Raw genomic sequence first — 15,338 nt, forward strand, 5'->3', positions numbered from 1 at the left:
GTTAATATTAAAATTAAGAGCTAACATTTGACATGAATTTTTTTTTATAGATTTAGGACCAATTGAGGACTATCGTGAAAAAAAAATCCGAACATCACCTAAATAAGGACCACCCTAATATATATATACATATTAGGTTGCTCCGTTTCCCGCGAAAATATTTTTTTCGTTGATCAAGCAAAATATTGTTTTTTATGCTGAAACGACAATTCCTGCCAAGTTTGAGCTCTTAACTCCAATCCTAAGTACTTTCCATTTGATTTTAAAGATTTCCCATTTCAAATCCACGTAAATTAAATTACTTTTTTTTTAAGTTTCTAATACTCAGCTGCGTTTTATAATATCGACGCGGCTTTGGTCGTAAATTGTCGGGCATTTAGTGTTTTTCAAAAGCACCCATAGTTACTTAGCTGTAATTCTAGCTGTTTCACTTGTGTCAGTTGCGGAAGTCATTTTTCCTATGAAATTGATATTTATTGTCTTGCAGAACGTAAACCAATGAAAGTCCACTAAAAATGTTAATGGGAATTTTATAGGAAATTCTATTCCCTTCAAAAAAATCCTATGAGTCAAGTCGCTAAAGTCCGTAGCTTCCGAATTATAGTAATTTTAATAATTTGAAAAATGTAATATCAATTGTAGGTAGATATAATTATGTATAATCATGCGTCAATTCATATATAATTATATCCAATTTCATATATAATCATACATAATTATTTATAATTAGGCAAAATCATTTTTTCCCGGGATTTAACGAAAAATTCAAAGAAAATTTTGTTCAGTTAACTTTTGCTAAGACTCGTTTTTATTTCTCTATTCGCAGTCAAATAAATGAACGGTTCTATTTTTTCTGTACTTGTATAGTAAATGGGAACTTCGTCCAAGTTTTTCTCGTAAGCTAGTTGATAGAATAAAGCATCGGGTGTGTGTCTTTATTTTACGTTTAAAGCTTTCATTTCAGGGAAATGCTCGGTCATTATTATCTGAAAATGGTTTTTCAGCAAACTGTGCTATTAGGATGATTTTTATCAATCTATTGAGGGTTGGTTAGTTAACAGCCACACGAACGTAAATTAACGTCATCTATGTGTACACGTAATAAGTTATTACTACTGATATGCTACATCACCGCATTTTTTCGAAAAACCGGTGCGCAAATATTTCGTCGCGCTTATTCCTTCCGCGATTATACAGTGATGGCACCAAAACAACAGTATATCACACACTAAGATGGAAAAGTAGGGCATTCCAGCCCATGTGTAGAATTGCCTACCCGAACCGAAGACGAAGGTGACAAACACGCGGGTTGGGACATCCTACCTTCCTCCCTGGTGTGTTTACAATTTTTCACCAGATCTGCACGTGAAAGTTTAAATTTTTGCATCTGTTTGAGGGAAGAATGGGGTATACGCTAATTTTTATCATTTGTTTTCTCATAAAAGAAAAGAATGACTGTCTTCCCCCTACACACGGCAGGAATGTAAACTTTTGGCGCAGGTATCCCGGGTCATAATATTTAGCCTCATTGAACCTCATTCTAGCCTCATCGAACCCAAGTAAGCCTCAATCAAGCCTCACTTATCTAAAAAAGCATTTTGAGCCTCAAATAGTGCTCATAGAGCCTCAATGAGCCTCAAATAATACTAATCAAATTTAAATTACATTTGATCGAACTCGTAAAATTATTATTATTATTATTATTGATTCATTGAGCCGAGACTAGGTTCATTTGAAGCTAATCGAGGCTTATTGAGGATCTGTGAGCATCATTTGAGGATCATTGAGGCTATATGAGCATTATTTGAGGCTCAAAATACGTTTTTAGCCAAGCGAGACTTGATTGAGGCTTACTTGGGTTTAATGAGGCTAGATTGAGGTTCGATGAGGCTAGATATTATGACCCGGGATGGTGAAAAGAAAATTATGCAAAAGATACAAAAACAATGAATAGGTTCGACTCGATCTGTGACATCAATACAACTGTAATTCAATTTTAAATATGCATAAAATAAAATAATCGAAAAATGTGATTTTTAATGTTCTAGATATCAACAAAAATGAATTGGCAAAATGATGATTTTGAACTATTTATAAGACGTATCTTAATAGCTCTGAATTATGTTAAATTCTGGGATAAAAATTCGTTTACTATGTCTATAAAAAAAATCTTGAATATATTTTTCAATATAAGTATAGTAACATTAAGTTTTTTTCTCATTCTTTCAATAGCTGTTGATATTAAAAACAGTCATGATTTATCAAGTTTTGCAAAATTAGATCCACTTTGTTTTCACTTGATTGGATTTTCCAAGTGGATTACTGGAATGTTAAAGATAGATGATATTGAAGATTTAGTTTTGAGAATGAAACGTTGTCATAAACTTTGTTTAAATTACAATGAGAATGATACTGGTATTCATTAATTTATTTAGAATAAATAATCTAATATAAATAAAGTCCTAATTGATTATAATTGTAGATAATCATCAGTATATTACAAAAGTACTGAAATTTAAAGGTTATATGATAAAATTTACATATTTATGGCTACTAATTTGTGTTGGAGGAATGACTCAGTGGTGTTTGAATCCTGTAATCTATGATTTGTTAAACGATTTTTATGGTGGTGTAAAAATAAATTCAACAAGTTCAAGATCTTTACCATTTCCAGGAGCATTTCCATGGACAATTGATAACACATCAAAATATATATTGACATTTACATTCCAGTTATTTAGTTCACTTTCAACTGCTTTTGAATTGGCTATTTTTGATATACTGAACGTCATTTTTTTAGCGAATGTATGTCTTAATTTTCAACACTTGAACGAAAATTTAGTTAAAAACCATAATGATATAATGATTATAAGGTAATATTAATATTTGTATACAGAATAGATTCATGTTGTTGACTTGATGATATTTTTTAGATTTTCTGAAAATCATAAATCGATTTCACAATTTAAAAAGAAACTAAGAAACTGCATCGTACATCATCAAGAAATCTTGGAGTATGTTTAATAATGATTAATATAATCTAGCTCGTAAAGTTTAAGAAAATTTAAAAATAATAATTTTGCAGATTCATCGCAAAACTAAAAATTGTTTTTAGTTATCCGATGTTTATTGTTTGTTTAGATAGCACGATTGCATTGTGCTTAGTATCTTTCGAAGCATCGTCAATTGAAATTAATGTAAATATTTAAAAATTCATTAAATTGATAAACTTTCACTGTAAATATATTTTAATAATCTATTCGAATGAAAAATCAGTCAAGTATTGAAAGCATCACTAAACTAATAAATATGGTACAATACTGGTTAGGTATTGTCACTGAATTGTTTATTTATTGCTTTCTTGCCACTAAAATTGAAGATTTGGTAAGGATTACTTATTGAAGTAAAAAAAAAAAAATATTAATTATTTGCTCAAAATATTCCAGGGTTTGAAGACAGCTGATGCTATTTATGTATGTAATTGGGAACAATCTATGGTGAATTATCATGACGAATTTATCGGAGATTACAGGCAAATAATATTAGAAATAAATCATACGATTACCTTCAGTATAATGTGTGCTCAAAAGCCTATTATTATCAACGGTGGACTATTTTATGTGTTATCTTTGCAAACTTTTAAAGCTGTAAGATTGTGAGCATTTATTCGTTGAAAATTTTTTTACATTTTTTTTTTTTTTGGCAGCTTGTAGGACTCTCGGTTTCTAACGCTATTGTACTGCGTCAACTTTCAGAAGAAACTTGAATTTGAAATTTATTAAGCAGAATTTTGAACTTTAAATCACGTTCGAATTAAATGTTTGAAGAAATATTCAGTACATGTCAGTAATTATCAAATTTTTGTTAGTTTATAAATGTATTGATATAATATTTTCATATTGCAAATACATCGGAGAGTATTTATTACTTAAAATTGGAATATAATGTTATGTGTTATATATTGTCGACTCGGCTAGTAGTAAATTGGCAAGCAAGATATCATCTTTAACTCTCATTCAATCTGATTAGATCCCAATAGTAAAAAAACAGGAATCTACAAGAGTTTCAATAAATTTTTGGGTAAATGTTTAGAATCTCGTTTATTTTTGATAATTGTAAGTTTTCCGAGAACTCGAGTCAAAATCTGAAATGTGGTTTCAGCTGGGATACCCTCAGTTCGATTGTTAACAGGCTTGCCGCTCTCAGGAACTGTAATTTTGATCTCTATGCCCTCAGAGTAGCATTGGGAAGGAAAAATTATGTTTCTAAAGTGATTTTTGAACTGCAATTTCACCCTCCATAGTCTAAAGTTTAATTTAAGACTATACATATTTTGTTGGATTTAAGAATCTTCAACTTTTTAATGATACCACCATCAAAACTTTAAGTTTTGGTGTCTCTACAGCCCGTCGAAACAAGCTGATTTCAAGCCAATGCTGCAAACAACTGCTAGCAAATTTGTAATTCACAAATCCCTTCACAGCGGGCAGAAACACAATTGTTTCTACCCTGTGCTAGTTATATTTAATGTTCATTTGCAGCCTTATTACTCTCATTTGTTTACTTGTCACTTCAGTTTACTCATTTCAATTTTTAAATGATAGTTTTAATTAACCAAATAAAATTACTAAAAAATGAGTGAAAATAATATTTTTGTATTATTTACTATTCAATAAGTGACTGTAAATTAGATATTTCTCATTTCCTAACAGTTTTCGCATCATCGGCGAAATTAACTTGTTTTTTACTGGCTGCAGACGCTGAATCTTTGAGTTCCGATGCAGGTAATCATGAAAAATATAGTGTGTGACTCAGGATAAAACACGATTTCAGACTGCAGGTGATGTCAGCCTTCGCCTGCGGCTCGGGCAGCCAACCTCACCCTAGTCTGAAATCGTCTTGTTTCATCCCTTGTCACACAATATACTATCGTCAGTTCATTGAATTTTTTTAAGTCCAAAATAAACTTGTAAAATTATTCTGGACCTTGAAAATTTTTCAACTCTCTTAATTCATTAAATTTTTCTAAGTCCAAAATTTCTTTTTATTTTATCCTGACGGTTTCGAAATTTCAGTTGAATGAATATTTATTTTACCCAATCGATATTCAAATATTTTCTGGATACTAACTATTTTTAATTAACAGTTCAAGTATTTTTCCAAAGATAGAAAAAAAAATCTGAAAACTGCCTGACGGTGCGGGCCAGCTCCAAAACTTCCCGCTGATTTCGAGCTCAGGGAGCTCGAAAACATTATTATTTAGAAATTTTTAAGCTCATCGAGCTTAAAAATCTGTTGGTCCGGTAAATCATACCTTCACTGAAAAAATATAATTTTTGTCCGACGATATCTTTTGGATGAAACAACCGATTTGAACGTTCTTGGTGGCAATAGAAAGGGCTCACCAAAAGTTAAAACTGATTACATTTTGAGGCGAATAAGTCAAGTGGTTTATAAGTTATACGCAATAAACCGAAAAAAAAAATTTTTCAATTTTCATTATTCGTATAACTTGTGAACTACATGACCGATCGACTCCAAAATCTAATCAATTTTGTCTTAGTGAGCCCTTCCGATTGCCACCAAAGACGTTCGAATGGTTTGTTTTGTTTCAAAGATATAGTCTAAGACCTGGGTTTTTGTACATTAAGGCCCCTATACCTACCGTACATAAGGTGGGAACTCGGTAAGCCTAAAGTGGTAGACGCGGCGAGTGCGCAGGTAAGACAGATTTCGATTTTTGGCAAATTTTGAATGCATTTGACCACGTCTGCCGTTTAGAAATTTCAGAAATTTATTATTATTATTAACGGAAAAGAATAATGGCAGACCATGATCGCGCGTTTAACATTGTAGCAGATTATTTTGTAAATACTAAAAAAAAATTTTTTTTGAAAGTAATTAACCGGATCTGCCATTAACCCATTTTATTAATTATAGTCTTAAAAATATATTGATTACGACATCCGTATTGATTGTGTACACACATCAGCAGATAACGAAATATAAGTGACTATCCGGTCAGATATCTATAAATTACGATAGCTGTTTTACATCAATATAATTTACTTATGATTTACTTAATCACTGAATTTATCGAAATTCATATTTTTTATGTAGTCTTTATACTAAACTTTAAAAGTTTGGCAATAAAAAAAGGCCATTCGGCAGCCGAAATGGAAGTAGATTTCTCATTATTTGATTATTTCAATCTTTTAAATAAACATTAATAACAAAATGAATTTTTTTTGTGACATTCTCAGAAATTCTCAAGGTTATAGAACAAAAAAAGATTGTCAAACAATTTATAGTTAAATGCAAAACATTTAAGAATTGAAATTAGAAAATTAAAAAAATTATCGGAATGGTAAGTCGAATAACGAAAATTGAAGTTAAAATGGATCAAATTATCTACGAAAAAGTATTCTGTGTTTTTTACTATAAGATGAATAGTTAATACAAGATTAAATGAAATAATTTGAGTTAAAATTCAAATTATGATAGATCTAAGTGTCATACTCGAAATCAGTCAAAAAAACTGTCAATACCCAGTAAACACATTGACGTAAATTTGACGTCATAGTGACGTTACGCTATTTTATCATTTACGTAAGATATAAGTCATGAATGAGTCAGGTGTGACTCATTATTTCGCACTTTTTTACGTAAGATTATTATGTAAAACTAATGACGTATACATGACGTGAATGTGATGTCTGTGTGACATGCCATTACGTCAGTCTGACATATGGGTGATGTCGAAATTATCATTCCGGAAAAAATATTTAAAAAAAAAAAAAATCAAATACCGAATTTTTGATTTGATTATTACTGCGCGAATGCATTACAAATCCAGAAACAAGAATTGATAGCAGTAAATGATGAAAACATCCTGGGCGTCTGCTGGGTTCGAACACGGCTCCTCTTGGCTGGTAGTCCTGAACGTTGATCACTAGTCCACATCACGAGATTTCAAGTCTTGTGCTTAATTGATGTGTTTAGAGTGAAATGCCGTTAAAGACAGAATTCATAATTTTTCATAATGAATTTTTACAAAATTTAAAAATCTCCATGAACTTACATGAAATTATAAAAAAACAAAATTGGTCAGCCTCGATGATAATTATAAATAATTATATCAAATTTTTTTAAGTTTCTTCAAATTTTTTAATTTTCTGCTGTGATGTGGAATTTTAAAAATCTTATATAAAATTTTGTGAAACATTAAATAATTTCATAAAATTCAATCGATTGAAAAATTGCAATGCTACACTTTACAATCTTGATACCAAAAGAGTTTAAACTGTCGTTACATTTTCTTTTTCATCCTCAATGATATTTTCGGTATATTATTTAAAAAAATAAAGTTAATTTTTTTATGCTCACGCTAATGTTATAATCTAAAACGTCTGAAATCTATTTTCGAGTTAATCAATTACTTCGGCCCCCAAAATGTTCGACATTTAGTTATTATTTTTACACATTTATACAGTTTTGAAAATTCATTCTATGATTGTTTTATTTCAATAAATAGATGATAAAAAACTATGACTCGGAAATTACATCAGCATTGCATAAGATACTGACTTGTCACTGATATGAAGATATGATTTAAGAGTGATATCCATATTACGTATAACCGTGACTTCGCTACTGTCATAAATGTATGATTTTTAAATTACCTCATTATGGTATCCAGTAATGACTTTATTACTACGTAACATGTAATGTAGATTTTATGTCAAGCATACGTAATACATAAGTCATCACTGTGACGTCATACAAGAGTCGTGCTTACGTCAATATGATGTCAAGTTTTTACATCATATTAAAGTCATGTTAAACGTCAGATTGACATCAAATTTACATAAGATGCCATGACATTTCTATGACCTATGTATGATGTTAAAACAAGGTCATGTGTTCAGTGGGATAAAACAAAATTGAATTTACACACTGGAATTAAGATATTTATATTTTATGAGTGTTACACAGCAATAATAAAAATTCATTCAGTTTCATAAATTTGTCACGATATTTAAATATTGCGGCAGTCTCGCATCAGGTCGGTGAGCATCAGATGGCAGCACACGCTGCTCACACGTCTTATCCATAAATATTGTTATGATTATTTTGTTTAGATGTAAGATTTTATTTTAGTTATTGCGTTATTTCTACCTTATTGTTTTCTTAGGTATAAATTGTGTGGTAATTAGGAAAATTCACTGATTAAGTTACGCATATAAGCAGATTTTTAGAATACTGGGAAAATAATTATGCATTTCATTTATGTGCTTGTGATTATTTTGGTTGTTCGGCGCATGCGTGTCAACACAACAGTTGGCATTGATAAATTTATTTAATTATAAATAAATTTATGATCGTTATGCATAAATCATCCGTTGATTTTTCATTATATGGTAATAATAATTAATAAGGAGAGAAACAAATAGACATTTAAAGTTGGGAGCAGGTGAAATGACACAGTTAACATCTCATACTTGGGAGGGGGTACTAGTTAAAAATCAACACGTGACGGGTATAAAACTCCATTGATGAAGCGAGATACGAATATAAAATGTAGCAATGTTATTTTTTTGAGACGCCATTTGCTTTTTGTTCGCAAATAATTTAAATTATTCATTGCCATTTGGTTTAAATAATATTGTTGGCATAATTAATGATTAAACATTGTATCTCGACCAATGGAACCTGTACGCAGATTGTACTATAATGATGACTGTAAGTACCTTTGATTAATTCATTGGCGTGTAATTTTGCTTACCCGCGTTGGTGGCCATTTGCTATCTCATGAGAGTAAGAGAGATAGCAGATCTCTAGTATTGATAATTTTCATATGCATATGATTAAATAAGTAATTATTGAGCCCAGTGGATAGTAAAGTATTAAGTGAAATCATTTAGTATTGTTTATTATTACCAAATATTGATTGTGTAACATATTTGGGTATTGTTTGTTATCATTTATACGTATTGAATATTATTTTGTTATAACAAATTATATGCGACTGGGTTTCAGTATTTACTTATGAATTGGTGAATTTTTTTTTGTACTTGGTAATGATTACCATATGCGATAATAATCATTAGTAATCAGTGATTTTTTACAAAAAACTTATAATTAATTAATATCGAGCGAAGTTATTGAGGCAGGAATCCTGCGCAACTTGCGTATTAATAATACAGTTGTTTGATAATTACCAAGTTTATTTGAAGTATTATTTTTATTATTATTATTGATTTTAATTATCATTAAATCTATTATTTTTGCGATTATTATTTTTGCAAATATTGCATAGCATTCACCAGTGGTTTAATTTACGAGAACTAATTATTTAAAATATTTAAAGATTATTTGGTGATTATATTATTATTATTTTGAACTATCACGTGCGAGTGACATTATTATTGACATGCGTTAAATTACCTTCTTTGCGTTTAATATATTTATTGTTAATACGTTAGTATTATTTTATGATTTGTATACGCATAAACGAATGATTGTGTAAGTGAATTATCATTATTTTTATCATTGATATTGTTTCTTTTGTTATGTGATACAACTGATCTTCTGAATTTTACAAATTTAAAATATAGTTGGAAGCAAAATGGTCATCAACCCGGTAGTTATTTAGATCATATTTATTTAAATTACCGCTATCTTTTACTTGCTTTCCTTTCCCTAAAATCTGAAACTGCTCTTCTGTATTTTAATTTTATTTTCATTTTCATTTTTACGTTTTATTCTATTTCGAATTCGAATTTGTTCGTGGAGCACACGAACTGGCGCCCAACAGGATTTCTAACCCAGCCTCAGCAAAGCTGTGTGTCCGGTGGAGATTTGAAGTATCTCCAAGCGGGAATTTTTGGTTTCGTTATTATTTTTGTTTTCAGTTGTTGACCATCGGAGGGCCATAACGGCTATTTACCAACTACACTCCGCCGTGGGACGTGTGAAATAGAAGAGAACGTTATAAATTTACTAATGAATACAGTAGTTAGGACTCTATGGAATCTATTGAAAGTAGAAAAACCAATGCAATAGCAAAATTTCATGTAATGAGTGGTAAGATAAGAAATTTCATTGGTCTAGACTAATATATAGGCATGAAAGTAAAATCTTATTTGAAGAGCTTTCAGATGAATTTTATAGAAATTCGATAAGTTATAACATTAAAAAAATATCGAGGAAATAGTAAGTAAAAATATGAATTTTTGACATTTTGAAAATTTTGGAATGCTATAACTTCTGAACTAATCAACCGATTGAGCTCATTTTCCGACTTGATCAAGGTAGTCACCCACAGAATACGTATACCAAGTTCCAAAGTGATCGATTTAAAACTGTGTTGATAATCAAAGTGACAACCCGCATAAGATTAGTTTTTATAATATTTTTGAAACCATTTATCTCTTAGAAAAAGTGGTCAAATCAATGAGCTGCATAGTGAAAATTGAACGCAATCAAGCGAGCTTTCAGATAGAACAAACAAGAATAAGCTATCTCTTTTCGTTTAAAAGTTCCATCTGGTTGAATTGGTCAACATTTTTTTTTTTTATTTTGTCACGATATTTAAATATCGCGGCAGTCTCACATCAGGTCGGTGGGCAACAGATGGCAGCACACGCTGCTCACACGTCTCTACACTTATTAATTTTATGATTATTTTGTTTATGTTTGACATTTTAATTTTATTATTGTATTGCTTGTACTTAATTAATTTCTTAGGTGAAAACTGCGTTGAAATCAGCAAAAATTACTGATTAGGTTGAGTTTACAAGTAAAATTTATGAGGCTGGGAGATAATTATTCGTTTTGTTCATATACTTGTAATTATTGTGGTTGGTCGGCGCATGCGCGGCGACGCAACAGTTGTCAGCAACAAATTTATTATATTATAAATGAAATTTATAATTATTTTGCATACATTATTAATTGGTTTAGCCATTTTATGACAGAGAGACTAATCTTGCCAAGTCTGGTCGCACCTAGTATTATAGTCGAATAATAGGGCGCCACTGGAAGATGGACTCGGCCTTCAAGAACCGGGTGTTGTATGATTTTATTTTTATTAAATTAAATTAATTTATTACTCAGGGTCGTTTGTAATATTTTGTGAGTGAGAAGAGGAATCGTAGAGTAGGCTGAAATAATGTTACTCCAAATTTTTAATTAATTTAAGCACCTTGCTTTAATTTATTAATCTTAGGACAATAATTAATTCTTATCACAACCTAAGATACTCATGGCAAACTAATAATTTCCTTATGACAAACTAATATTTCCTTATGACAAACTAATATTTCCTTATGACAAACTAATATTTTCTCGTCCCCTGGATGGTAACTTATGACAAACTAAATTTCTCTCGTCCCCTGGACGGTTTTCCACACCCACACACCCACTTAATTTATACCTCGTCCCCTGGGCGGTAAACCTTAATATTGTCCCCTGGACATTAACCTTAATATTAATTTAAAAATCATCCCCTGGATGTATAATTAATTAAAATAACTTAACATGTCCACCGGACCTAAATCACAGACACAGTTTTCTTTACTAAAAATTACTGACTCGACTTTGAACTCTACTTTTATTTTATTTAATTCGTACTCAATGACATCACTTTCTTTTACTCAATTATTAAACTTGATATTTTATATAAAATTGCACTAATAAAATTTCCAGTATAAACATTTCACAACTACTTAATTCTCACTGATTCATTTAATTCATTTATTAATTTTCACTGTCTTATTTAATTCAATTATATTTATTAATTAATTAATTTTGGTTTTAATTTAATTATTAATTAATTAATTTTCACTGACAAATTTCCTTCAACATTTGCTTCCAATATCTATATATTTAATTTACTCGAAATTTTCTGATAATTATTCTTACTCAACTTAATTGACTGAGAAAATAATCCATTCTTAAGTTTTACTCGACACAATTTTATCGTAATTTTTCTAGCGTCTTAGTTTTGATTTTATAATTTTAATTAGAATTATTTTAACATTATTTTATAATTATTTTATGACTAATTTTACGACTAGAATTACGTTAAAATTGACTCGAACATTCGGCCGGTAAATTGACGTCGCAAGGCCTTAATTTACGATTTTACAACGCGGGAAAACTTTTGTCTAGAGCGGCCGACAGGCCTGAATACTTTTATTAAAATTATTGAATTTATTTATTGAATAATTTATACGGAAAAATTTATTTTATTCCAGCCGAGAGGCCTCGAATGAAATAAATTTCGAGTTACAACAGAACGACGAGTACACGGCAAAGATTTTACGTAAATTTCGGGACTCCGAGACGCGTGATTACACTAGCCGACGGGCCTTGAAATATCAATCTAATATCGCGAAACCAGCAGAAAGATATTAAGTAAATTAATTATAATTAATTCGGCCCTCAATTATTTAAGTTAGAGGCCTTAATTAATTATAATTTTTACCTCGAGGAAACTCCAACAGTCACGATGAGAAGGTATCAAGTGGTCTCGTCGCCTCCTCTAAGTTTCTCTCCACTGGTCTGCACTCTCTCTCTCTCTCGTCACCCAGGAATTTCAATTGGTAATCTGTCAAGGAACAGTACGCATTAATATTTTGTTAAGTTATCGATTATTATAATTATCGGCCTAAAGGCCTAATAATTAATTAAACAGTTAAATATAAATTAATTATCACCTCGTTCCACGTGAAGCGTGAACGGACGTATATATTTACCTTGATGATGCTAAGTTTGCGTCCGTTGGTTCTCGTCGTCTGGACAACTCTTCACTTCTTTTTGTTCCGCAGTCCATTATATCTTTTCACTCCCGTCCACTTCTCCGGAAACCTATTTCCACTTTCTTAAACTAAAGGAAATGACGAACGGACGGGCCTTAGTGATCTATGCGACACCCGGTGACTAGTCGCAACACTACTCGTAACTTACGAGGTCATCGGCCGGTCATTGGCGGGAACGAAATTCAAATTCAAATTTATTTATTTATTTATGTTCATTAAAATTACCCTGTCACAATTTAGATTACTGTTAATTAGTAATATAAGAAGTAATTGGGCATTTGACGTCGGGAATTGGCAATGTTACACAGTTGACATCGGGTACGTTGTCGTTGGTGGTATTTGGAAGTAACATGCGACGGAGATAGTTCTCCAGTGGGTTAACATGAGATGCAAATATACAATATGGCCGGCCGAGGTGCCGGCATGAAATTCACGTGCTGTCATGGTCAGACGTGGATAAACTTGTGTACGGACAGGGTGTGCTGCTGTGTAAAAAGATTTATTCTAAAAAGTTAATTGATTTAGCGCATAATTATTGCATTGAAATTGCCATTTGTACCGGCTTCATTAGTGTACGCCACGAATAATTGATTTTGTTGTCATTGTTTATTATAACCATGAATCCTGTTCGCCGATTATTATTCAACGACGACTGTAAGTACCTTTCGTAAATTCATTGGCGTGTGACTTTGCATTCCCGCGTTGGTGGCCATTTGCAAGCGTGTGAATATCACGTAGTCGATGAAGTATTATTGCTTGTATTATTGGGCTTTGATTACAAGCATATGAATAAAATTGGTACTAATCGAGTCCAGGGGATGATTAAAATTTAATCACAATTATTTATTATTATTTGAATAACGACTGTTTATTGTCAAGAAATGTTTTGTTGTTATTATTATTTTGTGCCACGTGATTACAATCATATGCGACTGAGCCTCGATAGTCTGATATATGTATATATGTATACATCACACAGCGCTGAGTATAAATATTTTGAGTTATAAATTTCTAGTATTTTGGTTATTATTATGACTGATTATTGATAAAATTTATGAAATATTACTAATTTGACTTAATAAATATTAGTAATTTACGTATCGATTACTAATAATTGGAGTCAGGAATTTTTAGTATCTGAGTATTATTTATAAAATTACCATTGAGTTGATTTGAATTATTAATTTTTATTCAGCGGAATATGGCTTGAAAATGCTTATTATTTAACGTATTGAGTAGTCCTAAATTGAATTATTAATTATTATTTATTTGAATATTGGTTAAGAAGTATTATTGATGTGCGTATTGATTATTATTAATTTGAGGTATTAATTATTGTTAATTTAAATCATCATTATATTTATTTTGAGTTGAGTTATCAAATAATTATTTAATTATTTGCGTTAATAATTATTTTATTAGTTTTGTTTATGTTCATGTGCGAGTGAAGTATTAACTATTCACCGATATAAATTTTCTTTTTTTGTTCAACACATTGATTGCTTCCGCAGTATTACTATTATTTGAAGTAGAATTTATATGCGCATACTATTTCTATTATTTTCTTTTGTAAGTGATTTATTATTATTTTTTTGAACATTATTCATGTGAGTATGCGTTACATATTGACTGATTATTTTAATTAATTAATGGATAATTAAAGCTAATGGTCACCAACCCGGTATTTATTTAATTTTATTATTTTAATTACTGCTATCTTTCTTGCTATCCTTTTTCCTAAATCTGAAATCGCTATCCTGTTATTCATTTTATTTTCGTTTTCATTTTCTCCGTTGTGTTATTTTCGAGTTAATTTTGTTCGTGGGGCACACGAACTGGCGCCCAACTAGGTTTTCTAACCCAGCCTGAGCAGAGCAGCCAGTCCAGGGAGATTCAGGATATCTCCAGGTGGGACATTTGGTTCTGGGTTTATTTTATTTTCCAGTTTTCGACCAACGGAGAGCCATAACGGCTATTGAGCGCCAACCACACTCCGCCGTGGGACGCGTGAAATAGGAGAGAACGTTATAATTTTACAAAATTTCAACTAACTATAACTTCTAAACTTATCGGCCGAATTGGCTCATCTTTGAACTCATCCAAGGTAATCGTTCATAGAATAAGTATACTAAGTTTCATTAAGATCGGTGTAGAATTGTGGACGCTATCGTTGGAGAACGGCGCGTTATATTACATTCATATATGTTAGAGTGTGTCAAAAAAATCGACTAAAATTTTTTTCGATTGGCCGTAGAATTCTGTCAGAGGATGTCAAAATAAAGTTTCTGTGAAAATATGAGCTCTTAATATTGATATTTTGAGGTCGTCAATCATAATTTTCTATTTTCCGTTTAAATAATATAAAAAAAAAAATTTTAAGCTTGGAATTTTATACCTCGGCAATGGCTCATTCTACAAATGAGCTCAGGATATATTTTTTTAGGAATTAAATGCTCTACAAAAAAAGTTTCTTATCATTTTTTCGTAAATTCGTCAATTGAAAAGTTATTGAAG

At 30.8% G+C, this 15,338-nt stretch overlaps 1 protein-coding gene across 1 annotated transcript; it reads left to right on the forward strand.

Moving 5' to 3' along the window:
* Window positions 1–1,946: 1,946 nt before the first annotated feature.
* On the forward strand, window positions 1,947–3,766 carry LOC106693624 (odorant receptor 13a-like). Its single transcript, XM_053737392.1, has 8 exons — window positions 1,947–1,985; window positions 2,049–2,415; window positions 2,483–2,505; window positions 2,974–3,014; window positions 3,086–3,197; window positions 3,277–3,384; window positions 3,447–3,647; window positions 3,707–3,766. Exons 1-8 carry the CDS (start codon window positions 1,947–1,949, stop codon window positions 3,764–3,766), a joined length of 951 nt encoding a protein of 316 aa, XP_053593367.1.
* The last annotated feature ends 11,572 nt before the right edge of the window (window positions 3,767–15,338 follow it).

The sequence above is a fragment of the Microplitis demolitor genome, chromosome 3 (assembly GCF_026212275.2).
Source record: "Microplitis demolitor isolate Queensland-Clemson2020A chromosome 3, iyMicDemo2.1a, whole genome shotgun sequence".
Lineage (NCBI taxonomy): Eukaryota > Metazoa > Arthropoda > Insecta > Hymenoptera > Braconidae > Microplitis > Microplitis demolitor.